This window comes from Aspergillus flavus, chromosome 5 (genome assembly GCF_009017415.1).
Source record: "Aspergillus flavus chromosome 5, complete sequence".
Lineage (NCBI taxonomy): Eukaryota > Fungi > Ascomycota > Eurotiomycetes > Eurotiales > Aspergillaceae > Aspergillus > Aspergillus flavus.
In genome coordinates this window covers 3,839,283-3,864,844 of record NC_092408.1, presented here as the reverse complement: position 1 = coordinate 3,864,844, position 25,562 = coordinate 3,839,283, and the positions used below count along the sequence as shown (strand labels likewise).

Below are 25,562 nucleotides of genomic sequence, written 5' to 3'. Positions count from 1 at the left end.
CAAGCAAGATGTGGACTGATAGAGTGACTCAGTGAGGTTACGCAAATATTGTTACAACCCTAACTAGTAATTCTGGACCGAGCCGATCTTGATGTGTTGTATTGTCTGTCTATACCATGGGTCTAAGCTATGTACACATCTAGATACATAACTTATCTATCGCGAGGTAGCATTATCATTTCTTAGCAATCTTATTAGCAACATGAGACATAAGCATCTGCTGCAGGATATCAGCGCATTGACCGTAAAAGCTAGGCTGATTTTTCACCGAGGTCCAGCCATTCACGTCGATCACGTAACTCTTGCCTTTATTTCGAACGATGTCGAACCCACAGACAGACTGCCCAAAACCTGTTGAGATCTTGGCAGCCGCGTCTGCCTCCTCCTTACTGACCTCGGTGGGCAGTCTTACTTCCTTGCCACTTGCATCCCGATGGACCACGCCTGTGACTGCGGGCGATTTCCGTGTCACCGCAAAACAGTACTGGGGCCCCACTGCGTAGGCTTTGACATCTTCTCCATTGTCGGCGTTCAAGAGCGGCTCGTACACGTAACTACTGGTCGTGCCCTGCTCGGTAATACACCGGGGCATGACCAAGTCAGGGTCGTATTCGGAACACTTATTGCCAACTTTCCGAAACAGTCTTCTTCCCCCGCCGGTGCCCCGGGAAGTCGTTGGCAAGTAAATGTAGATGTTGTGGTCTTCCGCACTGACGGGCTTCTCCACAAAGGGCTTGTGGAGGGTTTGACCGTCCACTAGAAGCGTATTCCCGTCTTCTGAAAGGGATACTTTCGGTGGATGAGACCGTTCATGGGTTGCCTCTCCCTCCTGAGGACCTGGTATTACCAGTCCCATCCGATCATACACGTGCTGAAGGAGACCCCAGTCATGAGCCTTGGGACCACCGTCACGGTTTACCTCAAGCCTCTTCGGAGTTCTCACACCAAGATGATCCAAGACTCTATTACAGAGCCGACGATCAAAGAGAAGACTCTGCATATGCAAGTCATTATAGCAGGATGGCGAGCGGAGTCTTGTGTACGAAATGACCTTCTCGAGGGGAAAACCATCAGAATAGAACGCGATCAGAAAATCACAGATCGGCCATTCTTCCGGCCGCTTACTCAACAGTGTCTTGTCGCCAAACAGGATGACCTCGATAAGACCGTCTACCTGTAAGCGACGGAATATTTCTTGGTTGGCCTTGCTGAGTGCTTTGTCTTCCATGGCACAGATACCGAGTCTCCAGGGAGAGCCCATGATCTGGTCTTTCTTCATTGGCATCTGGCATAATTCGGCCGATATGCGCTTAGCCGAACACTTGGGCGAGGGAAGTTGGAGGATTTCAATTTCCTCGTCGTTCAGACGAGTGAGGAGTCTCATGTGGTTGTCGTCCCAGCTGGTCTCTGGGCCATTGTTGACTGCCGCCAGTTTGTAGAGTGCTGACATTGTTATGAGTGTTGGAACATAGGTCGCTTAGTTGTGTCTTTGCATTGGACACTTCTTGAGCCAGCTGAGGATCTCAGAAGTGGTTGTAGTTTTGTTTTTGGGAGACCGTGGAGTAAATGCCATTGATGGAGGACAAGTAATGAGTTCGATTCTCAATCGAAAATAGAAAGAGTAAATTCTCCAAGCGACGAGATATTTCGTCGATTGGGCGCGGGAGACTCATAGGAGTCGGGAATAGGTAGGGCTATTTATGTGCGGGATTAAGATAGAAATGATTGACAGCTGAGCAGCGGGCACAGCCGCAAAGCGTCACTCGGTTCGTCACACGGAGAGGAAAAGTTTAACATGAGTAAGAGAGAATTTTGACAGATGGAAGTAAATGCCGCAGTCATGCAGTCATCGCTGGCACCCGATGTTGCCGATCTGGTTCCGTGGTACGCTGAAGAACTTTAGCATTCTATTTCAAATCGAAATCGGCTACATACCAAGACCTGTCTTGTGTGTTTGAATCGTTTCCTTTATGTAAACAAATCCGGGGTCTCAAACAGTCTAGACGTCATGTGTCATGTTCTGGAAGCCCTGCCATTGCCCTTACCGGACAGGTGATCCAATCATGATGATGCGATGATCAGTATACGTTGTTCTTTATAAATAACCCAGTTATATAAAGGGATTTAGACCTACCGCGCTAGGAATTCGATTCCCCCTTGGTGCATGCTGACTTATGCCGAACCTGCCATAAAGGGAAACTCATCACGCGCACCGCTTCTCCATTGATTTTCTTGAGGTCTATGCACTCACTGCTCGGGAAGTTCCTTGCCGAACCGCTGGCAATATTTAACTACCGAAATGATTGCTATATATTGAGATGGTTACTTGGCATAAATTGAGCACTAGGTATAGATCCAAATCTTGTCTGGTCCAAAGTGCCATACTAAATGATACCGTTTACTCTCCACCGTCCAAGTCCAAAGACCTACATGTACGCCAGATATTATGTTCACTAAGATAGTTCTCCCTAGGAATACCTGCCCAATTTTGTATTGTCTGTATTGAGGATAGGATTACATATTCTTCTACCACGGACACAACCAATTCGGTACACTGATAGTATATATCCATTCCCTTGAATCAATCTAACCCATCAATCAGCCTTGTTGAATGGCTAGGGTAGATGGTTGGATGTTTCATACAGCTTATCTCTAGAGACCCTCTCCGGATCTAGATGGGCAGATATCACCCACAATACTTTCAGGAATAAGAGTTGAGATATGCCTGGCTAGGTTTAACTAGTGGTGTTTTGAAATTTGTAGCACAAGGTTGTAAGGAAGAGTACCGGATGATGATAGAGAGAGAGAGATCCTTAACAGAAAACCATAGGTTATATACTATGCCCTTCTGAAGATGCAAATACAGCTATTTTAGTGGCTGCAGCACGATTTCTCTGTTCCAGTTGATTCCCTGTTTCTAGTTTATGTTAGAGCAGCCGGTGAGAGTTGTAGGTTGCATGATTAGGTGGAGAAATTATAAAAAGGAGATCTATGGTCTAAATTAGTCTAATCGGACGCTCTATCACATATTAGCTCCTCTACTAACTTCCATTAAACATCTTAAACCCCCCCCCCCAGCACATCATCTTGACCACCCATCGCTAGGTCCCGATCACTTGGAAGGAGCAGCCTCCTTCTTCCAAGCCAACCACGCAAAAGCGATCACCATCTTGAACCCAGCAGCCATCCACAGGGCCGACTGCATCCCTCCACTACTCCGACTCAACCACCCGCCTACAATAGCTCCAACCAACAGCATCACCACACTTCCGATACGTCGGTTTCGCTTCAGGTTGGTCGTTGGCACAGCCGCCAGATTCGGGTCGGATGCGACGTCGAAATACACGCTGGTCAAGACCACCGTCGGGATCTCATTGTACCCCAGCGCCCGACTGGAAGTGATGGAGCCGGCGGACTGGAACGCCAAGAGCGCAATGGGGATGAGCTCCAGGAAGAGAGGACCACCTGTCAGAGAGGCATCGTCCGAGGTGTGTGGAATGAGGTCGCCTTCAATCAGGGCGACGGCAATGATGACCAGAAGGGACTGGAACACGAATGACAAAAAGAGCGTGCCACGGCGGCGGGCTCCGGCGCGGCGGGTAACGTTGGCGAGGGTAAAGGCGCCGATGAAGAAGAATGCGATTGAACAGAGCGATTTCAACCAGCCCCAGGGTTTACTGGTTGGTTGGCCGGAGGCTCCTAGACCAAGGAAAATTGTGTTTCCTGTTCATTATTAGTATCGAGACTTGTATATTGCTTCGGAGTTGTGCTGTTGGGACTTACCGGTCTGCATCGCCAAGAAACAGGACCATGCATTGTAGGCGCTGCTGTCACAGAGTCCGGTAGTGAAACAGAGCAGAAGACAGATGAGATCGGTATATTTGACGTCCACGGATTGTGTCCACCATGTTGAGAAAGAGGCTTTCGCAGGTGGTTGGTGGGCTTCGAGGTCGGGCGGGTTGCCCGAAGACGAATTTCCGCTCATTGATAAGGGTCTGATAGATATCAGATAAGGATTCAGGAGCTCAGGTGGTTGAAATAATCGTATGCGCAGTGCTATTCTGACTTAGAGCACTGGAATGCTTGCAGCGAATCTACCAAGGAAGGTGGAATGTCGGATATGACAGACAGCGCGGGCGCAAAAATTTGCAGTTGGAGTCATTGGGGTCGGAGAGTGTCCGATGTCGCCATAGTTTAATAGACTAGGGATGATCGTTATCGTACGGAGAAAATTGACCGTCACTATTTCGGAAAGGGTGAAGTTTTCCGGTCACTCTAAACGGTTGGTGCCTAATCTTCTGGGCATGGTTCGCGATTGCGACATTGGCCGTAAGAAGAGCCATTGGATTGTATTTCTTCAAGAATCCCCCCATCTTCATCTTACGAGTGGACCAAGGCCCACGCCCCGCACGGATAGGGCTGACGACGAAGCAATCACAAAGTTCCCCATGTACGGAGTACTCCGTATGTATCAAAATTTGGGAGGGGTTTGAAATCTCCAGCCTTATGTAAAGCTAAAATATAATAATTTCCGAATTAGTCCATCAGATGGAATGATGACATGTCCGAGGCCAATGGGAATCATGTAGTTTGATACGGTATCAGATCCCCGTGATTTGTTGCATGACAGCCGCCCAGCCAATAGTGAATGTCTAAATCGTTTGACAGCGTACGGGAGTAGGCGGAGGGTAAGTAATTTATTCTAGAAATAATGATTTTCAACATTGAATCCTCCTGCCACAGTCGAATGTGCGTCTTGGGTCAAAGATAAAACGATAATGTCTCTATTGGGTAGATTGATTATTCTCTACTATTCACTCAGTGTCGATGTCACGTTTTCAACTGCCTCGATCAACACAGATTACTACTACTCATAGCAGGGTCTTCCCGCTGTTCTTGCATCATCCCGATGTTCTGGGTTTTACCACAATTCTATCGGCCAATGAGTACTACACCCGGGCAACTGCCCATGGACAGTAATAAGCTTCCATCCCGGATATCCAGATCATTGCTCCAGCTACCTCTATCGACGCGGAGAACCTTCCCACACGCATGGACGGTCCAGACTGAACCGTCGGCCGTTTTGACTGGTTACCATTCAGTGAGAAAACTTCCTTTTGCGGACTTTCGAGCCATGAGTGGCTCGCGTTATAGTCAATGACCTTGTACAAACAAAGCATGTCAAGCAAGTGATGATGACAGCTGTCGTCATCACCAAATCATCAACGCCACCCAGTATGGTATTAATAGATCCCCCGCAGTCGAACGGATTCTTCTGTTTCATGATGAATTTTATCTATTCACTGCCAAACTGATTTGAACAATCATTATCGATCCACACAGTACTCATTGGTACGTGGGTGTCTAGACTTGATTCGAGGAAAGTATCAGGTAGTGACTTAGCAGGTTATCACCATGTCGATGTTTTCGAAAGCTCAGGAGACTGTACAGAAAGCGGTGAGCTCCGCTACTGGTTCTAATAAGCCGGACCTCTCGAAATGGAATACGGAGGAGATGCTGGAGACCACCGTTGATGAACACGGAAACCCCGTACCTGACGCCTCATACACTGATGGTGACAAGTTGTCGAGAGGAATCCTCGGTCGAGACGAGGCGGACGCTTACGTAGCGGCGACTGGAACGTTTCACCACTCAACTAAAGATGATACTCTTAAGCCGGACTTCTCAAAATGGAATACGGAGGAGATGCTGGAGACCACCCTTGACGAACACGGAAACCCAGTACCTAACGCCTCGTATACTGATTATGAGAAGTTGTCGAGAGGAAGACTTGGTGATGACGAGGCGGACGCTTACATAGCGGCGACTAAAAACTTTCGCAAGCCAGCCAAAGATTTTGTTGACTTCGATTAGGCCATTTTTGGTGTCATAGTATGCCGTTGTCCGACTTGGCACGCTTCTGTCTTTCCTTGATGGATCCTGGTGAGGAGAAAAGATCAAAATGTTATAATGAAATGTACGTATGCATGCATGAATGAATCAAACATAGTTATTTCCGTGTCGGGGCGTTCGTTATCCGACCGGCAACGTTTCAACATTTCAGGGTTGATTGGAGAAACATGTGTAACTGTAGATGAGCCACATTAATTCGTATATGACATGCATTGGGTAGACTAGACTTCCTGGGCAAGTGTATTAATTAATTGCTATGGCAACTACTCCGCCTGCGGGCTGGCCTCTCCCTGCCTGAGGCCTATACTATTCCGGAAACGGCAAAACCCAAACGAGCGTCACTGGCCGACCGCCATGTGAAGCCGGAGTCCATCGTCAGGTTCGCAAACGCTTGCGTTTGTTATTAGACCTCTCTCTGTTTCTTGGTTGTTTTTGAGATACCAGGGCTTCTTTGTTCGCCCCCCTTGCGCTCATTACTGCATGTTTCTCTCTTTCACTTTCCATCGCAGGGACCCCTCTTCAGTAAACTAAGTCTCGGCTGTTTACCCCCTGATTGAAAGGAGTGTCAATGTACCTGTCAATACTGGGTGGATACTGATCCCTTTATATTCAATCTTAACCCGCAGGACTTCCTTATCTGCAAGAAGGGAAGGCACCACTTGCTCCCTGCGCCGGGTCACAGCGTCTTGTCTCTACCCTTATTTGAACACCATTTCGGACCGCCTTCCCTCCGGCAGTGGTGCACTTGTCTGTATGTACCACCAATTAGTGAATCGCCAACGTGAGCTCAGCACTCAGTTTGTACAGTTATTGAGGGAACATAGTTTGGATATGTCCTTGGATCCGCGGGTTTACCACCATGTCGGTCATGGCTATGGGCCTGGATCACAATCATCCGTCTCGTCTTCCGATACCTCCGCCCTAACGAGCATCACGAGCCCGTCAATCCGATCGACAACTGCTTCCGCCGCCGCACTACGGTCGAACGCTTCCAGTCCTTCTCTGCGCGCAAGGGAAGGAGGGGCCATGCACGGCACCTATCTAGATGGTGCCTCGAGCCCGACCCCTGGTGGAAATGTTCGCGTCGTGGTTCGGGTGAGGAAGTTCTTGCCCAGAGGTATGTAGGGCGTGTGCACGCCGCTAGGCGTTCAAAATTACAGTTCACTAAAATAGGATATTCTAGAAATCGAGCGCAATGCGGAGTGCTTGATTAGCATGGATCCTCGGACGCAGACGACCAAACTAAGGGCGCCCAGACTTGACCCAGAGGACGAGGGCAAACCGAAGTCGCAAGCACGCGGAAAGGTATTGGAGGATAAATCATTTGTTTTCGATAACTCGTTTTGGTCTCACGATATAGACGACGATCACTATGCGCACCAAGAAGACGTGTACAATTGCTTGGGAGAAGAATTTCTAGATCACAACTTCGAAGGATACCACACTTGTATATTCGCCTATGGTCAGACAGGTTCCGGCAAGAGTTACACCATGATGGGCACTCCGGACCAGCCGGGCTTGATTCCACGAACCTGCGAAGATTTGTTTCAGCGTATAGAGAGTGTTCAGTCGCCAGATATCAGCTTCAACGTCCGCGTTTCCTACTTCGAGGTTTACAACGAACATGTCCGCGACTTGCTGGTGCCTCGGACTGACCCGCCTCATTACCTTCGGATCCGCGAGTCGCCCTCTGAAGGCCCTTACGTGAAGGACTTGACTGAGGCAACAGTGAAGAATTTCGCTGAACTTATGAAATTCATGCGCAAAGGAGATGTTTCCCGCACGGTAGCAAGCACCAAGATGAACGATACCTCGTCCCGCTCCCATGCAGTCTTCACAATCACCCTGAAACAAATCCATCATGACCTCTCAACCGACGAGACGACGGAACGCACAGCACGAATCCGCCTGGTTGACTTGGCAGGATCGGAGCGAGCTAAGTCTACAGAGGCGACCGGACAACGGCTACGCGAAGGGTCGAACATCAACAAATCGCTCACGACATTGGGTCGAGTTATTGCGGCCTTAGCAGATCCGAAGCAAGGCCGGTCCGGCAAGCGGAAAGGCAAGGACGTTGTTCCCTATCGCGACTCGATCCTCACCTGGTTGCTCAAAGACAGCTTGGGGGGCAACTCGAAGACTGCCATGATTGCCTGTATTTCCCCATCAGACTACGAAGAGACACTATCTACTCTCCGCTATGCAGATCAGGCGAAACGTATCCGTACTCGTGCTCGGGTCAATCAAGACCATTTATCTGCCGCCGAGCGCGACAAACAGATCGCCGAAATGGCGGAGACGATCCGTACACTACAGCTCAGCGTGAGTTTGGCGACGGCGAACCGTCGAGAAAGCGAGATTCAGAATGAGAAACTGGAGGAATATCAGCAGAAGGTGGAGAAGCTGCAGCGATTAATGGAGGAGACGAAGATGGTCAGTGAATGCAAGATCAAGCAACTGCAAACAGAAAATGAAGCACTGCGCAATCACCTGAAGTTGGCTCTCGATAGTTTGAGAAATCCAATCCCACCTGTGACTGTTGAGAAACGCAGAGGCAGTCTTTCGCCTGTGACGGAATACAACAAGGAAAACCGACCCGGATCGCCAATTTCAGATGTGGAAACTGAACCCGACCTGATCTGGGAAGATGAGGACACGATCCGTATTAAGGGTCGTGAACTTGAAGCTCATGACATGCAGACTGATATGGAGGATCTGCTAATGGATATCAACCTGTTCAAGCGTAAGCTGGCCTCCGATCATGAGCGATTCCGAGCAACCCAGAAACAGGGAGGCCAGAAACGACGGCGAGCACTGGGAGATGTTTGGACGAATAACCGATGACTTTGGGCGGCTTGGCCTGCAGGGTGGCTTTCTGATTGACGGGCGCTGCGGAATTTGGTGTTTGGCTTAGGTTTCTGGTGGCTCCGTGCTTTTCATGCATGCTTTTTGTTTATGATATCTGGATCTTCTTTTCCTGTTGGGCGGATATTTGGGGATTTTTATTTTCTTTGTTTATTTTTTCTACGGTTTTTCTTTCTTTCTGGTATTCTTCCTTTTAATTCCGCGATGAATGACGAGTCTAGTGTATGTCAGGATGTGACGCATGATTGAATGAATGACTAGATATGGAATACATGTCCGATATTGGTTATGATTCAATAGAATCGGTCTTTAAGATATGAAACTATTTGAATAGGTGAAGAGCACATACTAGGTACTAAAGGCTAAATCATTAAATAGGGTCCAAGAGACTAGGGCTGCATTAGTGCTAGTGTCGGCTTATGGCATCATGCCGAATTTGGTGAGTCAAAGTCACATTTCATTTGAAAGTCCGACTAATCTCATCCCCACAACCCTCTATCGAAAAAAAGTCGCCAATGCCCCTCCGCTCCGTCGTCATCGTCATTTAGTCCGCTTCTTTCCACCATGGCGAACCCCGTCGACCCTGCGCAGACCTCTCCTCCCTCCACTTCACCAAGCCCTGCGCCCGCGACGCAACAATCCACCGACATGTCCTCCCAGCAACCCCCCTCCCAGCCACCACAGCCGTCCAACGGCGCATCCAAACCCGCCAAGCCACCTAAACAACCTAAGTCCAAAGATGCCCCTCCGGCCGCGGGCGGAGCTCCAGGGGAGGAAAAACTCAGCCCAGCTGAACTGAAGAAAAAAGCGAAGGCCGAAAAGGCTGCCCGCAGAGCTAAAGAGAGAGCTGAAAGAGAAGCCAGCGGAGGTGCAGGTGCCGGACCAGGGCCCAACGCGGCACCGCCTAAAAAGGGCTCGACTGGAGGCGGCGCTGGAGGGAAGGAGGCTCCGGGACAGCCTTACAAGAGTCAAAGACATCGACGCGGATCTGCTACACAAGCCAGCGCTACGGAACAGAAGAAGAAGCAGGAGGATAAGAATGTCGCTGTCTTTGGACATTTGTATGGACAGCCGAGGAGGACTACTATCGCTGGTGCCGGGAAGGAAGTACACCCTGCTGTATTGGCGCTGGGTCTGCAGATGAGGGATTATGTCGTGTGCGGTAGCAGTGCTCGCTGTGTGGCTACGTTGCTTGCGTTCAAGCGGGTGTGTATTGGAGTACTTTGTCTGGTGGCGCGCTGTTTTATGCTGATCTTCTGTTTAGGTCATCGAGGCTTATACGACCCCCCTGGGTACCTCCCTTTCGCGTCACTTGACTACCCACCTATCCCATCAGATTACCTATCTCTCTACATGCCGTCCTCTCTCCATCAGTCAGGGTAACGCAATCCGTGCGCTTAAACTGGCAATCTCCTCCATCGATCCTTCCGTCCCCGAGGCCAGCGCTAAGGCAACGCTGAGCGATTTTATTGATAACTTCATCCGTGAAAAGATTACCGTGGCCGACCAGGTCATTGCGACCAGCGCCGCAGAGAAGATCCAGGACGGCGATGTGATCGTCACTTTCGCCGGCAGTTCGATCGTGAAGCAGACGCTTCTCACGGCATACAAACAGGGCAAGAAGTTCCGCGTGTCTATCATCGACTCCCGTCCGTTGTTCGAAGGCAAGAACCTGGCCCGCACGCTGGCCAATGCGGGTCTGGAAGTGCAGTACTCTCTCGTCAACGGTATCAGTCATGCTATCAAGGATGCTACAAAAGTGTTCCTCGGCGCACACGCCATGACCAGTAACGGACGACTCTACTCTCGCGTTGGTACAGCCCTAGTCGCTATGTCGGCTAAGGAGCGCGCTGGTGGCGTGGAGGTACCTGTCATCGTTTGCTGTGAGACCGTCAAGTTCACAGACCGCGTTGCCCTTGACAGCATTGTCGTCAACGAAATTGCAGACGCAGACGAGCTCGTCCCCAGCCAGCCCCTAAAGCAAGTGACAGGTCTGCCGGACCCCGCTGACGAGGCCGACACGAAGAAAGGCGATTCGAAAAAAGGTGGCAATAAGGCTGCTGCCAATGCTCCCCCTGCAGAGTCGACACCCCTGCCTGAGGGCGCTTCGCCGCTTACAAACTGGAAGGAAACACCTAATCTACAGCTCTTGAACATCATGTACGACGTGACCCCGGCTGAGTACGTCGACATGGTAGTCACAGAAATGGGCAGCTTGCCGCCGAGCGCGGTTCCGATCGTGCATCGGATGAGTACGAACTTGTGAATGATGGGTCCTGTGGTTCTTTGTTCCCTTTGATTCTCTTGAAATGAAAATGTAGCTCAGGTTATCGGGATATGCATCGGTTTTTAATAGATTCGGGCTTCGCCAGAGGGTATGATACAATATGTATGGCATGTGTAAAACGACTCTTAGCGATTATACTACTAGTACTCCGTACGCTCACTGTTTCCAAACCCGTAGACTAAAATCCATGCCACTTTCGATAAGACGGCAGTCACATGGAGATAAGCCAAAGCGGTCAAATATTGCCGTCAATTCCAAGATGTTTACATCCATCATCTACATCCACACTCATATATAATCCATACATCCCAAACCAACTTCCTCAAATATCAATATCTCATTCATCCAAATACCCGCACGAATCCCAAACCCAAGCCTAATATTAAAACCCTCAAAATGGTACGTCCCCCAAGATCCAATCCCCACTTTCCCCCTCAAACCACCCTCACCACCAACCCACTAATGTAACCCACTATCTACCCTACTAACAAAATCTCAAAAAAAAAACAGAGCAAAGACTCAACCCCAACCCACCTCCACATGCACCACCCCCGACTAGCCGACTACTTCGAAGACTTCACCCGCCCCCACACCTCCGCAACCCCCAGCACAACAACCTCCTCCCACCTCTACAACAACCACACCGTAACCTACGGTTCATCATCCCCGACCCTCGTCCCCTCCTTCCTCCCTATCGAGGACATCTACGTCGCGCCGCAGTATCAGCCCCCAAACCCCGAGGACGAGGATGATGTTGTCCCCGACCAGCATGCTGCGTTTGGGATTAGTAGGGCGATGGAACGCCGAAGGGAGGCCGTTTGGAGGGATTTGGGACTCGAGGCGCTGGTGAATTCTGGGAGTGGGAAGAGTGCGGTTAGGGTTAAGGAGGTGGGGAGGAGGATGGGGGGGAAGAGGGTTGTTTGTTTACGGTGATTCTTTCTTTTCGTTCTTTTCTTATTGTGAAGGAGAGAGAGGAGAGGAAGGGGGGAGGGGAAAGGTTTGGTTTGAATTGGGTTGGTTTGTGGTTTAGGCATGCATGGGTTGCTTGATACCCCTTTGTTTCTGACTGTTTCTTGTGGAATGTAATGTTTCATTATCGTTATTACGCCTGACGCCCCGCGTTATACATGGTATATCTATTTAATCCAAAGAGATGCTGTACTTCAGATGCGGATGACGTCTACCCGTGTCCGTTCGTACAGTTTGTGGCTGATATGCTTTTGTTCGCGCTCTTCTTCTGTGATTTCTCGTGGGTGGATGGCCATTTGCGCGTAGGTTCCTGGTGCTCGGCGTTTGGAGAGCGTGCCTGGGTTGATTACCAAGACGCTGTCTACTACCTGTTTTATGTTGTTAGCGTGTGCTCGATGGGTGGGTTGGGGATGGGGCACGCACTTTGACGAACGGTGGGAGCATGCTGGGGACGATTAGTACGTCTGGTCGGACGTTCCACCACTCGCCTAGCTTCATGTAGCTGACGTCCAAGGTGGCGCCCGTGGCTAGTCCGTTCTCGATCCCTGGTTTGGGGAGGGCGTCTCGTGACGATGGCGGGAAGACCGGGTTGAAATGTCTTTGTTCGACGAGGTACTTCGACAACCGGGTGAGCAGATTGCCTTCTTTGGGTTTGCCGTGCAGAGCCTCTTCTCTCCGCAGCTCATATAGGACGTCGTGCGAGCACAAGCCAATGACAGTCTCGTTCAAAGACAGGGTGACTGGATTGGAAACCATGCGCACTTGCTTGGGCAAGCCGAGTTCCTTCTTCGGGAGCTGCTCTTGTGGCCAGGAGACATGCTTGCTCACGGCGTCGCGGACGGAGGGAACCATCACGATCGTGATGCTGGGTACGGCCGCGACTAATCGCTGCAAGGGCGTCGTGATGCAGTGCCGGAATACGGTTGTTAAGGTGGCTGTGTCTGGGTCGTATCCGTTGGTTTCTGGGAGGTCGAAGTCTCCAGATGCTACTAGTGGATGTTCGATGTCTAAGAATGGACCCATGAGGACGAGTCCGTCCGCGTAGCTCTCGGCCGCTTTTTGGCATATCTTGTTCAGCGGCTCGAAATCTAAGTTGTCGTCGGCTGTGTATGGCCCCGAGGAGATCATTATGTTTAATGGAGAAGAGCCAGCCTCCTCCAGTCTTTCGTTGATACCCTCCATAGTGGGCACAGATGATGCAGCGGGCGGTAGGAGAGGCGTGGATAGGACCTCCTTGACCGAGAAGTAATTCCCGGACGCATTGATACCTCGTAAAGCAACAATTTGTCCCGGGAAGAAATTCACCGACGGTAGAGTGTCCACTTTAAGAGGAACACGCATTCCAGCTCCTGTCCGTCTCGAGGTCTCGAGTACAAGGGAGGCTGGGTTAAGCTTTCCTTCCATGCTGTCTGATGCGATACGTCCAACCGCTACAATCTCACTAGTGCTCTGGGTCGCCGCACTGCCGAAGGGGAGGTCCTCTGTTTCGTATTCTTTCTGGAATATGGTCATGAACTCGTCAATGCGGTCATCGAGGATCTCGGATGCTTCAGACAGTCGCATTGCCATTGGCTTGTATCCGAACTTCTTCAGGTCCGTATTAGCAGTGGGTCGTATCCGAGCCTCTGAGAAGGGAGCCATAGGTGTCTCTGGCATTGATAGGTGGGCGTTGAGGGTTTCGAGCGTCTGGCCGGGATTCTGGCGACCCGAGAAAGGAACAGACCTGTCGCAGTCAATCATATTGTTTCAGCCGTGTAAGGTGGTCTTCTCTAAACATACTGCGCTCCATCTCCTGTAGCAGCGCCATTAATGGGCTTTCGCAGGGCCTTAGGGCCGATTGGCGAATCGACTTTTCCAACCTTGGACGCAGAGGGAGATGCAAAGTCCGCTTTCCGCTTGGCTGAGTTCGGCGTTCGACCGTGGGACGCATTTGGGGTTAATCCATCTAATCTATAGTAACCATATCAATAATCTCCCCGTGAAGTACGACATGCCTCTGCGACTCACATCCCAAAGACATCAGTTGCTGCTGCTGCGCGCGGGGTAGCGGTTGGTAATTGTCGGCCGGGCTTGCTTCGAGTCTCTCGCTCTAGCGATTCCTGAACGTCGCGCTTGAACAGCCTTACAGTCTCTAGGTTCAGCTTGGTCTCCTCAGAGCCCATCTTCAAGCAGAATGACTCCCATTTGTAAAATAACTCCTGCGGGGCAATTGAGTGAACTCGCAGAAGGGACTGAAGCTCTGCGAGGACGTCCTTAGGAAGTCCATCGGGGGACGAAGCTGCAAAAAGCTCATTGAGCTCTCCAACGATATCCTCCATGGCGACACCAAGTCGGTTCCAGCGGTGTTGCGTTCAATTGCAGGAGCCAAGTAAAATCAACCCGATGCTGGTAACCCGAAATTGGAGAACGCGTGGAGAACGCGCGCCGCGTGCTGGGCACGGGATAGGAAGATTAATTAGATGAGTCACCGCCTTCCTGATCCAGCGATGGGTTCAGGGACAAGTCCACGTACTCCGTCTATGATTATTACTGTGTATGTCGAACGATCATCCTGTGGGCCTGTCGATCAACAGAGCCTACTCAGCGCTGAAACTTGCGCGGAAAAGAACAAAACTCCCAGGGGAGCTGCCATTGTCTCCGGTCTATATTATCCGAGCCATTGCCCCCTGAATTACAGCCTAGAGTACTTCCCATAGATTTGAACTTAATTGAATCGCATACTATTCCTTGCAATCATGAGTGCAGCATCTGAACCCACAGTCCCAGCTGCGTCAGCCCACAGCGGTGAGGCAGTCGACTCACAGACAAGCCCGCCATCTGCAACTGCTGAAAATTCCAGTAACACTGTCGACCAGGCTCAGCCTGCAACCAATGGCAGGGATATTGAATCAGAGCTCCCATCCTCAGCGGCTGATGGGCTCATTCAGAAGCCCTTCCCTCGCCCTCTCGACTCGGCCAAGCCTACTCCGCCTGCAGAGCTTACCTCCGACCAACAGGAAAAGTACAATTCTGTTCTCAAAGCCGTTTCCGCTTGGACAACAGTGCCGACAACGTCTGCGAAGAACGCCCCTACGGAACCCCTCACTGACAATGAGCGCATGTTCTTGACCCGGGAATGTTTACTTCGATACTTGCGAGCGACGAAATGGAACGTGTCCGAAGCAATAGCACGACTTGAACGTACTCTGACGTGGCGTCGTGAATACGGCGTGGAGAAGCTGACCGCGGATTTTATCTCAGTTGAGAATGAGACGGGAAAGCAGGTTATCCTTGGATATGACATCCATGCGCGTCCTTGTCTCTACCTTCTGCCATCGAATCAGAACACGGAAAAGAGCGACCGCCAGATTCAACATTTGGTTTTCATGTTGGAGCGGGTGATTGATCTGATGGGGCCGGATCAGGAAACTCTGGCGCTGATTGTCAACTACAACGAAACGAAATCCGGTCAGAATGCAAGCGTCGGTCAGGCCAAACAGACTCTCAACTTTCTCCAAAATCACTACCCGGAGAGGATGGGTCGAGCGTTGGTCATAAACAGTAAGTGATGCTCGCATTCCGGACTTTTTCTTTTCTTATACTAATCTCACTATGTGCGTTAGTGCCCTTCATGATTATGGGATTCTTCAAGTTGATCACCCCATTCATTGATCCTTTGACCCGGCAGAAGCTCAAGTTCAATGAGGATCTCCGTCAACATGTCCCTGCAGCTCAGCTGATGAAATCTATGGGGGGTGATGTTGAGTTCAGATACGATCATGCGACCTACTGGTCAACTCTAAACCAACTTGCTGACCAAAGGAAGGCTGCGTACCGCGAGCGGTGGATCCAAGGTGGAAAGCGCATTGGAGAATACGAGAACTATTTGAAGACGGGGACTAGTCCCAGTCTGGCGCAGACAGAGGCCTCAAATGGCGCTCCAGCGGAGTAACCGCCTGCGTATCGATAGTCCGACGTTCGCAACCACTCTCAAAATCATATCATCTTATTCTCTCACCTAGGCTTCCCTTGCATTACTAATGTTTACTGCCCCTGCATCTTCTACATAATCGTTCCTAGCATATTTTTGAGCTCATCTTATACATATACATCTAGACCGCATACGCTACACCATGCTTGCTTTGTTATGTTCCTCCGACGTTCACGAACAGGTGAAAAGGACTTTCGGGCCATTTTGTTTTGCTTTGTTCTTATACACTGGTCCTCAAAGTTGAGCGCACTTGATCATTTCCTTCCATTTCGATCCAACCGCTGAAGGGATCTATTTGGACGCTATTACTTTGTCAAGAAGCAACAGCGTATATTGTATATAGACATAGTTCTCTGAGGACGTCCAATGACTTCAGATTAATAGATCATCATCCAGCCAAGCCAGGCATTCCCACATGGTTGAACCCCAGATCCGTGTCACGTGTTAGATGGCGGGGTATCTCTTGGTGGCCTCCGTGTGTGATATCAGATGCTTGGTGGGGGATCAATTGATTCTGTCGTAAGATTAAAGAAGTCCCAGCTGCCATTCCTGGCTATCCGAGACTGTCTTACCATATTCCCTCCTCTCGTTTTGTCAACTGGTTCTGACCGGTATACGATTTCCCAGCAACGGGGCTATTGATTTACAAACTTAACGAAGAAAAGCTAGCTAGTTCTTTTGATAGGGCACTATATTTTATTTTATATCTGCGCTTGTTGATTATCTCAATCAACGGTCGATATCTCTATCCATGATGAGACCTCTTATCTTACTATGGTTATGATCTTCTGTATTGTTTGTCGTACTTAACTATCACTGGTGTTCCCAGCTCACCTCCCCACCGGCTTGACTCTTGACTATATTGTTTGTTCTTTGTTCCCTGATACATTACGTACTTTGAAGAAAAAGAAAGAGCGCCCAGGATACTAAGCCCATTTGGGTTTTCATTGAGACACCTATTTTATGCCAGAGGTAATCCTTCCAGCGTGGCCCCTCCAAATTACATGCAGGTTCCTAGCCATAAGTTAATACCGGCGTCCTCTCACCGTTGACCGTGATGCCGATGGCGGACAAGAACCCCACGGGCAGAATCAGACTGCCGCCCAGACCCGCCACGACGACCGACGACACCACTGTTGCTGCTCCTCCTTCCGCTTCCCCCATTACTGCGACGACTCCAATTACCACTTCCATCAGCACCACCAACAATCTCACCTCCACCCCTAGTCGTCACCCTGTGTTTAGTCACGAGGGAAATTTTGTGCAGCCCTCCTCATACCTCCGCCCGCGCGGTCTTTCGCATCCAATGCCCCCAGCCCAGCCCGAAAGGGCGATCGATCGGGAAGAGCGACAGGGCCTAGTGAGTTTCAATTTTTCTTAGAGTTTTTGCTTTCTTGGTCGGGCCTATTTTATTCGCCCTAATCCTTTCATCACCGGATTGTTCTTCCCTATTTTTTCCTTCCCCTCTGGTTGGTATTGGTCCAGTCTTGGGCTTGTGGCTCCCTCAGACCATCATGCTATTATCTCCAACCACGAGCTGCGATTTCCTACTATTCATTCGCCTATACTCTTCTCTCCGAGAATGCCTAGCGAATATAGTTGGATACTTTGGCTAATAACTCTCGCTATCGATCATATCTGTCTGTAGTGTGCCATTCGCAACTTCCTCAAAGTCCGTAACAGTTACGATGTCCTTCCGCTTAGCTTTCGGCTTATCATCTTCGACACGTCTTTGTCAGTGAAAGAGAGTTTAAATATCTTAATCCAAAATGGCATGTACCTCCCTTATTCGGTGAATAGCGCGGTGCCGGTGTCGCGAAATGGTGCGACGCCGCAAACGGGCAATTCGATATTCAGGAGGAAGATGTACTGACGACGTCTCGCATTGCTCGATCAACAGGCATCGTGTCAGCTCCGTTATGGGACTCTAAAACCTCGACTTTCGCGGGTCTTCTCACCACCTCCGATTACATCAATGTCATTCAATACTATTTTCAGAACCCTGCGGCTCTGGGTGAAATAGATCAATTTCGACTGGACAGCCTCCGAGGTATGTCACTCGCCTGTCCCCACAATTTATCATACCCTTGGACCGGCACTGATAATGAGTCATAAATCTAGAGGTAGAAAAGGCTTTAGGGGTTGCGCCACCGGAGACCATTTCCATCGATCCGGAGAGGCCTCTCTATGAAGCCTGTCGGCGCATGCTTGACTCTCGGGCTCGACGAATTCCTTTGGTCACCAACGATAGTCAAACGGACCGAGCACATGTCCTGAGTGTCGTTACACAATACCGTATCTTGAAATTCGTCGCCGTCAATGTCAGTGACACACAGAAGCTGCGCAGGCCCCTAGGGGAGATATTGCTTGGCAGCTATGAAAATGTAGCAACAGCATCAATGGATACGCCCGTTATCGATGTAATCCATATCCTTGTGGAGCGGAGCATATCGAGTGTACCCATTGTAAACTCGGAAGGTATGGGGTTGCTTAGTCTAACTTCTGTCCAAATACTAAAAGAACCACTTACTTCCAGGTGTTGTATACAACGTCTTCGAATCAGTTGATGTTATCACATTGATCAAAGGTGGTGTATACGATGACTTAAGTCTAACGGTTGGAGAGGCATTGAAAAAACGGTCCCCAGTATGTTCGGTTGTTGAAACTCCCCTCCTGTTTATGGACTGACGTAGGACCTCCCTAGGACTTCCCTGGTATCTATACATGCTCGTTAAATGATGGTCTGGATACTATCTTTGACACAATTCGCAAGTCTCGTGTTCACCGCCTGGTAGTGGTGGACGAAAACTTCCGACTAAAAGGCGTTCTCACATTGAGTGATATTCTGCAATATATCCTTCTAGAAGGCGAAAACGACGAATCGTCCTAATGTAATCCAGACATCGCGCTCAGGGTGCCTGGTGCACAATTAAAACTTGCATGGGAATGGCGTTAAATTCTGCTTTTTACGGTCAGTGAAATGGTCTATTGTGAAGGATTCAACGGAGACATGGTTACGTTCAAATCGCCCTTCTCGTCTCCAACTAGGGCATGGACTCTCGACTTGCAGTGCACGAGGAAACAAGGTATTGTATGATGGTTTAGATTTCTATTGGGTTGGCCCTCCGCTTGTCGGGTTTACGTTCTGCCCACGAATTCAGCATTGGCGTTTGGATTGACCATAATAGATTTTTCTTTTATGCATGGCTATTGTTGTGAAGATCCCTGTCTTTGTCCCTCAACCTATCCTCCATTGTCTTTGTTGGAGTATGTATTGTATTTCTTCTATAGTTCTGATGACATTGTATGATGCAGCTGTAGCCGTACACTTGCATACGGTAAGATGATGTACTCTCATAGAGCTGATACATTTAACATTTGGAATGAATACCTTTCACTAGCTGATATATTGAACAGGGCCTTTGTATGCATTCAGCATACGCCAGAGCAGAAGGAGCGACTATTACATTCGCCGGAGGCAGTTGCTGCTATAGTCTCTCACTGTGTTTCAAGTTTTAGTGTCTTCGAACTCCACTTCATGGTACCATAGTCCTACTTCAATTTCACCAACGGGCGTGATCTACGATTTCGCGTATTACACGTTGCGCCTCACTTCTGATATATTTGGGGCAGTAATGGGGCTCTTCAGCCTCTTTTCCAAATCATCTGCGAGCGAAAGCAGTGCACGAACATGGACTCTTGCAGGTCATGGGAAGTTAAGCGACACTTGGCACCGTCAATATACAGCTTTACCAAGTGATATGGGCCATGATACGTCGATTGGGACGGGATCAAATTCCGCTTGCAACGAGCAGTCCAGAGAAGGTCACTCTAATTCATTACGCCAGGAAAAGCCACAGGCGCAGCATGAGCAACCGCCTTTTTTGAAAGATTTTTCATCTCATGTAGGCACCAATGACATAAAAATAACATCCTTGGACGCAGCTGCCAATTCTCCGCATTTGATCAAAGGCTCTGGACGCTTCGTGACCCTCCTTCGTTCCCGCAAGTCTCGACGCCGGAAATCTCAATTTAGAGCCCCCGAACTTCATGATGAGTATGCTGCTAGAAATTCTGATTGCTGCGCCTATATGTGTACTGTGAGCGATGATACTGGAGCTCATCGAAGCGCAAATGGGCGGAGGCTACTCCAAGACCACAAGAACCTACTGGGTCCTTTTGAGGACAGAAAGGCTAGCGACAGAACAACACTCTCTCAAAAGTCTGATCTCACAAGCGTGACTGTGTCTCACCATTCATCAAAACGCACCTTAACGCCTATTGCTCTCTTCCATAAGGAAAATGTGTGTCAGAGCCCGTTCGATGAGCTTGGGGAGTCCTGTCGACGAGTATCAAGCTATTACCCCATCTTGGAGCCATCAATGACCACCACCAGCTCCGCAACGCAAGCTAGCTCGTATTGTGGTGACATGAATCCGGAGATAGCTCACATGGCTGGGATGCTTGCAAAGAGCGGAAATCCCGTCGATCAAGAATCTTTTCACGACCATGAAAACCTACCACTCGTCACCTCGTCTCGAACTGTATCGAGAGATAGCACTTGGTCGTTTCATATCGACCGACACACAGCCGCTGTCGCCTTCAATGAGCTTGCTGCTCAAATACATCTAGATCCACTGGACTTGGACAATTATGAGTCGGACAAGGGATTTGGTCCGGCTGCCCCAGGTAGATTACCCTATGAAGTGCCCACGTGGTGTGATAAACCTTTTCTCATAGAGCAACAGTTGATGATCCCAACGTGATTGGAGACAACGAGCCCCCACGACGCCGCGATAGGGTCCTTGGTCGGATCCGGGTAATGCGATCAACCCTTCATATGAAAGCTCAGCCTGCCGTAACCCATACACGAACGCTGCGTCGTATGAAAACATTGGCCAATTTCTCTTCTCGGTCCTGCGAACTGTCTGCACTGAAAGGCAGGTCTTTAGAAAATCTAGCTCGGCTAGGAGGACATAGCTTTCTGAGCTTTCCAGTGGAATTCGCACCGGCTATCCTCAGGCTACCGACATGTTTCGTCGCGACTATTTCCTATTTGAGATGCTTTGGTAGGCATCTCCTATCCATGTAGTACAGATCGTGGTTCTGGTGTCTACTTACTAACGCAATGGCCAGGGTTGTCCACGCCAGAAGTGTTCTGTAACGCGGGTAACTTGAAGACGGCCGCCCGGATTTACAATCACTTTGCGAGACAGGTGCTGTCCGCTGAGAATGTGCATGATAGGATTGAGGTGACGGTCCGGCGTGGTGAAATGCCCGTCGATCTGATCAGAATTCTCGGCCATGATAATTCCTGTGAATGCTCTTCGCAGGTTCTCAGTGTTGGCTGGGTGTTCAAGGCTCTGCTGGCCGGACTGCCCGGCGGAATCCTGGGGTCGGCACGCTTGTACCGTATACTCGTTAGCATTTGCTACGGGCGTATCGCGGAGAGTAACGAGCGTAATGGCGGCTGTAGTGGTAGTCTCTCTCCCCCAGGTCACACGAAAATGCAAGCAATCGGTCTCGCGGTCCTGGCGCTCACCACGCCAATGCAGTTGAATCTCATCTGCGCCTTCTTCGGGCTCTGTGCAATGCTCCTGTACGAGACCGAACGCGCGAGTGAAGTCGATGAACTCGGCGGCGACGTTGGCCGAAGTGGTCTCATGCTGAGTGTGGAGCGCCTCGGCCATGTTCTTGGGCCACTCTTGAACCCAGACGGGGGAGACGGTGGGCAGGATACATTCCGGGCCATCGAGCGAGAGATTGAGAATCAGCGGGTGATGACGATGTTGATCGGCAGTTGGTGCAGCATCAATCGACAGTTGCGAATCTGGCAGAATCAAGGATCGGTCGCGCGGCGGGGGTCATTCTTCAGGTTATTCAGTTGGGAGCAGTCGTTGGCCGACGCCGAATGTCACGTTGGCGGATGACGAGTCAAGGCAGGAAATTCATTAGGAAATTCTCAAGAAAATCTCAAGAAATCCATCCTCCTTGTTCGGTCTGTTTTGGGCCAAAAGTCACAAGCCTCGCTTCCTTCTTTTTCCCTGATTGTCTTTTTTTTTTCTGCTTTTCATTTTCTTTTCTTTCCTTTTCCTTCCTTTTTTCTTTAAAAGTATCTCTCCTAGTCTATGATAAACTTTGGTGTATATCCCCCTGTAGACGAATCATAACGCAAAGAACGTATCTTTAAGAGCAGGACATGGAGGGGGCTGTGTTAGTGTTTACGATCATCGTCTGACGGTCGTCCAGGTTTGCCAATCGGACAATTATCAGCCGCCATAATTGGGTTCTGGGCTTATGGGGGGAAAACGGCCGAGCATGGCCAATGCAGGATGCGGCGTGGTTGGCACAATCTAGACCGTCCAAGCCAAACGATTATATCCGGTTTGTTTTTACTTAATGAGTACGAGGGCATCGGAAGGAGGGAACCGCATCGCTTAGAGCCTGTTATTGGTAGGGACGTGGCTAAAGGTAGTTCGTTACTACTATGTAGTGGTGGCCGGGCGTTTCTCGGTCGGCAGATAACACAGGGTACATTTAATTAATCAATGAATCAATCTCATTAGAGTGAGGGTCCATTTCATGCGGAGTAAGCAAGTAAGCTCTGTCGATCGGTCAACGTTGAATCGTCGGCCCTCTGGTCCGGAACAACTAGTGCGCTTCTCCATTCTTGTTTTCGTACTTACCTGGGGCAGCGTATGTTATGTATGTACAGTACTTTGCTCTCTGCATATCATTCTCCCTTGAGACAGAAGTACTGTCAGTACGCTCATCGCAATACAGTAGAATCAAAATAAAGTTACAGATACTATCTTGGTCCTTGAAACCTGTTTTCGTTTGTTTCCCCCCCTCCTCTCTCTTTTTTCTTTCTAATTTCTACTTCTACCTTTTTAATTCTTTTTCCAAACCCAATTCAGCTCGTCTTGAGTCATAATAAGGCATGCGTCAGGTTATTGAATTACGGATAAATCGGATACAACGGTATGGATGCCCCGTACCGTACATACAGACAGACAGACATACACATGCATCTCACTTGGCACCAACCAGCTCCACCTTCATCTGATACCCATATATCCTGCTTTTTCGGATCTTCCCCCGTGCCGATACAAGAGAGAGGGGGGGAGGATTCTTAAGGATGTATCAGCTACCCGCTATCGACCAGGTATCTCAAGAGACGAATGCGGAAGACTCCACCAGGGAAGAGCAATCCGCCAACCAGATGGGGGTGATGGTCTCCTCTTTCCAAGACAAAGAGCATCTGCGCTGTGGAACCCCAAGGTTTCACTCTTGGCAGGAAAGGTGACGTTTGCACTCTGGGTTCCAAGTGTACAGTATTTTGTTTTTGTCGCTGGTCAGACCCATGGTCGTTCGCCCACCTGAAAAGGCAGGGGAGCTCTGGCCAACGCTGACAGAACTGATTCAACCTTGGTTGGCATCCTTGTCTGAACCATGAACCGGCTGGGAGTCCTCAAGGGTCCTTCCTCTCTCAGTACATTGAGAAAGTCTCCATGGTCTGAGGTTCACTGTAAGGTACAGACTTTTTTTTCCTGGCGTCTCCACATTGGTATCATGCCGGATACTTCCTTCTGTTGCCGTATCCGACCCCGTTCTCACCTTTTGTCGGGACTGTTGAAAGGATCCATAACAGTAGATGAATGGGTACAGATAGGATGAAAGAACCCATTAATCTTCCATGAAGATAGCTCCGTTCCGCTGAGAGTGGTTACCAGCTGTCCGACTTGAGTGGTACTGTAAAGCCTTAAGGGGTAGCTCTGACTCGTGCAATGAATGAGTTAATTAACTTTTTTCTATTCTATTTGAAACGTAATCAATCGATGTTTGGTCATTATTGCTGTTGTTATTATTATTATTATTGTTATTATTATTATTATCATTATCATTATTTCTCTCTTTTCTTCTCTTCTCTACGTTGACTCCTCGTTTTCGACACGTTGATTGGGGGGTTCTTGTTTGGACTTGGAGATCATGATACAACAATCGGATTACTCTCCCCACCCAGTTGGCGGTGATCCCCGATTCTCCATTTACTCCATAAGTTGATCGATAGAATTATATTCAATTAGTGTTATGATTATTATGAATCGATTATCGTCGATCGCAGTTGAAGTTCCAGCCGTCGGCCGGGGTACCACGGTCTTCTTCCCTGTCTATTAAGTTTGCCAGGCCGTCAATCGATGATTTCATCCCACTGGGGATGGAGGGGGAGTACTTTTGAAACATTCGATTGGGTTTGGGAAGATCTTCGGCATAGCAACTTCTCGTTCATTCATGAAGGTATCGAACAAGCTCCTCGATGCGACTTTGAGACTCCAACCCCCCGGCTATCCATGATGTCAACGACCCCTCCGCCAGAGAATGCTCATTGGTCCTTCTTCTCCCCGTGGACCTGGTCCGGGATGAGAAGCCTAACCAATCAGGGACTGTCGGGAGTGTTTGACAGGTTGTTTAATCGCTGGGACGGCGAGTTCGGGAGGAGCTGAAGTCAAGAAGAGAGAGAGAAGGTTGAGAGGAAGACTTCGAATGTCATCGACCCCAACTCGTGATCCCCGGCCAATCATGGGTTGATCTCAACAAGAAAAGAAAACAACATCCATCAAACAAACAACCGTCGTTCAACTGTTTCCACCCGTCTCCCATGAAATTCAGTTCTCCCTTCAATTTCAATTCAAATCCAATTAATTTAATAATTTAATAATTTAAATTCAGCATGGACCGTCTTGTGTGTATCCCCGCCATATAGGGAACTCATTATCCACCTGGCTTTTCTTCCTTTCCATGATTCTTCATTGCCTTTTGCCCCCCCGTCTCTCGTATCACAACCGCCGTCCATCTCCCCCAATTGAATCACCCAAGTTTTTTTTTTTTCGCTTTTTGTGCGGTGGTGCATTCTCACAGTTCGATGGAGTCACTGACCAGGGTCAATCGTCTCGCAACGTCATCCGTCCCACAGGGTTGCGGTTGCACTTCCACCCAGGCTGGCCCACTTGGCTAGAAGCTTTCTGCAACTTCCTTAATCTTCTTGTCCTTGGAAGGTCTGGACACATGGTCCGATCCCAGAGAGAATCTTCCATCGCTCCAGTGGGTCCCCTTGCCTTGATACCCGGCCTTGGAAGGAGGGCTCTCTAAATACGGATTTATTTTCCTACCCTCCGTTCTGGTTGAAGAACCTTCTTCTCCTTCTTCTCCTTCTTCTTATTCCATTGCTTCGCTTTGTTGGGAGAAAAGAACGACGTCTCGGCCTTTTGCCAATTCCCGTATTGTCAACCGTGGTAACACTGCCTGTCGGCCACCCGCACTTGCCTTAAAAACATACTCTCTTCCCCTCTCCGCTACCAAAGCCTCTTCGACCACCACCTGAACCTCTCTTGATATTTCGATCATACGACTCCTCTGCTCGCCGGCGAAGAGGGTCTTAATACTCTCGCTGGACCTTTTCATATCTAATCTACTCTGATCTCTCTCTCCCTCCGTCCCCTTGTCGGACTCTCCCTCTCTTGTGTGCCTTTTTCTCTCTTCGCCTCCCCAAGGTCTGAC

General features: G+C 49.4%; 10 protein-coding genes across 10 annotated transcripts; 7 read left to right on the top strand and 3 right to left on the bottom strand.

Moving 5' to 3' along the window:
* Positions 1-57: 57 nt before the first annotated feature.
* On the bottom strand, positions 58-1,761 carry F9C07_2285401 (uncharacterized protein). Its single transcript, XM_041286581.2, has one exon. The coding sequence runs from the start codon at positions 1,448-1,450 to the stop codon at positions 176-178; it is 1,275 nt and encodes a 424-aa protein (XP_041148257.1). The 5' UTR covers positions 1,451-1,761; the 3' UTR covers positions 58-175.
* A 1,351-nt stretch (positions 1,762-3,112) lies between these two features.
* On the bottom strand, positions 3,113-3,985 carry F9C07_9095 (DUF1275 domain protein; the record flags this gene model as incomplete). The annotated part of the gene is made up of 2 exons (XM_041286578.1): positions 3,113-3,723; positions 3,784-3,985. 2 exons carry the CDS (start codon positions 3,983-3,985, stop codon positions 3,113-3,115), a joined length of 813 nt encoding a protein of 270 aa, XP_041148256.1.
* Positions 3,986-5,415: 1,430 nt separating this feature from the next.
* Positions 5,416-5,874, top strand: F9C07_2108643 (uncharacterized protein; the record flags this gene model as incomplete). The annotated part of the gene is made up of 1 exon (XM_041286590.1): positions 5,416-5,874. One exon carries the CDS (start codon positions 5,416-5,418, stop codon positions 5,872-5,874), a length of 459 nt encoding a protein of 152 aa, XP_041148255.1.
* A 248-nt stretch (positions 5,875-6,122) lies between these two features.
* Positions 6,123-9,164, top strand: F9C07_2285398 (kinesin-like protein). Its single transcript, XM_071510754.1, has 3 exons — positions 6,123-6,664; positions 6,721-7,030; positions 7,097-9,164. The coding sequence occupies exons 2-3, from the start codon at positions 6,745-6,747 to the stop codon at positions 8,755-8,757; spliced, it is 1,947 nt and encodes a 648-aa protein (XP_071364623.1). The 5' UTR covers positions 6,123-6,664; positions 6,721-6,744; the 3' UTR covers positions 8,758-9,164.
* A 178-nt stretch (positions 9,165-9,342) lies between these two features.
* On the top strand, positions 9,343-11,044 carry F9C07_9092 (translation initiation factor eif-2b delta subunit; the record flags this gene model as incomplete). Its single annotated transcript, XM_041293341.1, has 2 exons — positions 9,343-9,984; positions 10,043-11,044. 2 exons carry the CDS (start codon positions 9,343-9,345, stop codon positions 11,042-11,044), a joined length of 1,644 nt encoding a protein of 547 aa, XP_041148253.1.
* A 209-nt stretch (positions 11,045-11,253) lies between these two features.
* On the top strand, positions 11,254-12,207 carry F9C07_1713487 (Apc13 domain protein). Its single transcript, XM_041286586.2, has 2 exons — positions 11,254-11,464; positions 11,576-12,207. Exons 1-2 carry the CDS (start codon positions 11,462-11,464, stop codon positions 11,996-11,998), a joined length of 426 nt encoding a protein of 141 aa, XP_041148252.2. The 5' UTR covers positions 11,254-11,461; the 3' UTR covers positions 11,999-12,207.
* A 21-nt stretch (positions 12,208-12,228) lies between these two features.
* Positions 12,229-14,352, bottom strand: F9C07_9090 (DNA polymerase alpha/primase associated subunit; the record flags this gene model as incomplete). Its single annotated transcript, XM_041293347.1, has 4 exons — positions 12,229-12,402; positions 12,458-13,757; positions 13,814-13,984; positions 14,042-14,352. The coding sequence occupies 4 exons, from the start codon at positions 14,350-14,352 to the stop codon at positions 12,229-12,231; spliced, it is 1,956 nt and encodes a 651-aa protein (XP_041148251.1).
* A 417-nt stretch (positions 14,353-14,769) lies between these two features.
* F9C07_9089 (CRAL/TRIO domain protein) lies at positions 14,770-15,965 on the top strand (the record flags this gene model as incomplete). Its single annotated transcript, XM_041293339.1, has 2 exons — positions 14,770-15,574; positions 15,637-15,965. The coding sequence occupies 2 exons, from the start codon at positions 14,770-14,772 to the stop codon at positions 15,963-15,965; spliced, it is 1,134 nt and encodes a 377-aa protein (XP_041148250.1).
* Positions 15,966-17,061: 1,096 nt separating this feature from the next.
* Positions 17,062-19,207, top strand: F9C07_9088 (putative Snf1 protein kinase complex subunit Snf4; the record flags this gene model as incomplete). Its single annotated transcript, XM_071511860.1, has 6 exons — positions 17,062-17,364; positions 17,653-17,776; positions 17,905-18,054; positions 18,126-18,482; positions 18,541-18,650; positions 18,709-19,207. 6 exons carry the CDS (start codon positions 17,062-17,064, stop codon positions 18,892-18,894), a joined length of 1,230 nt encoding a protein of 409 aa, XP_071364622.1. The 3' UTR covers positions 18,895-19,207.
* Positions 19,208-19,639: 432 nt separating this feature from the next.
* On the top strand, positions 19,640-22,593 carry F9C07_2259832 (uncharacterized protein; the record flags this gene model as incomplete). Its single annotated transcript, XM_041286585.2, has 3 exons — positions 19,640-20,693; positions 20,753-21,073; positions 21,141-22,593. 3 exons carry the CDS (start codon positions 19,640-19,642, stop codon positions 21,932-21,934), a joined length of 2,169 nt encoding a protein of 722 aa, XP_041148248.1. The 3' UTR covers positions 21,935-22,593.
* Positions 22,594-25,562: the final 2,969 nt, after the last annotated feature.

Coding starts and splice junctions, on each gene's coding strand:
- F9C07_2285401 (XM_041286581.2), bottom strand. CDS start 1,450: ATGTCAGCACTCTACAAACTGGCGGCAGTCAACAATGGCCCAGAGACC.
- F9C07_2285398 (XM_071510754.1), top strand. CDS start 6,745: ATGTCCTTGGATCCGCGGGTTTACCACCATGTCGGTCATGGCTATGGG. Junction 7,031..7,096: donor GAGGAAGTTCTTGCCCAGAG/GTATGTAGGGCG, acceptor AGGATATTCTAG/AAATCGAGCGCAATGCGGAG.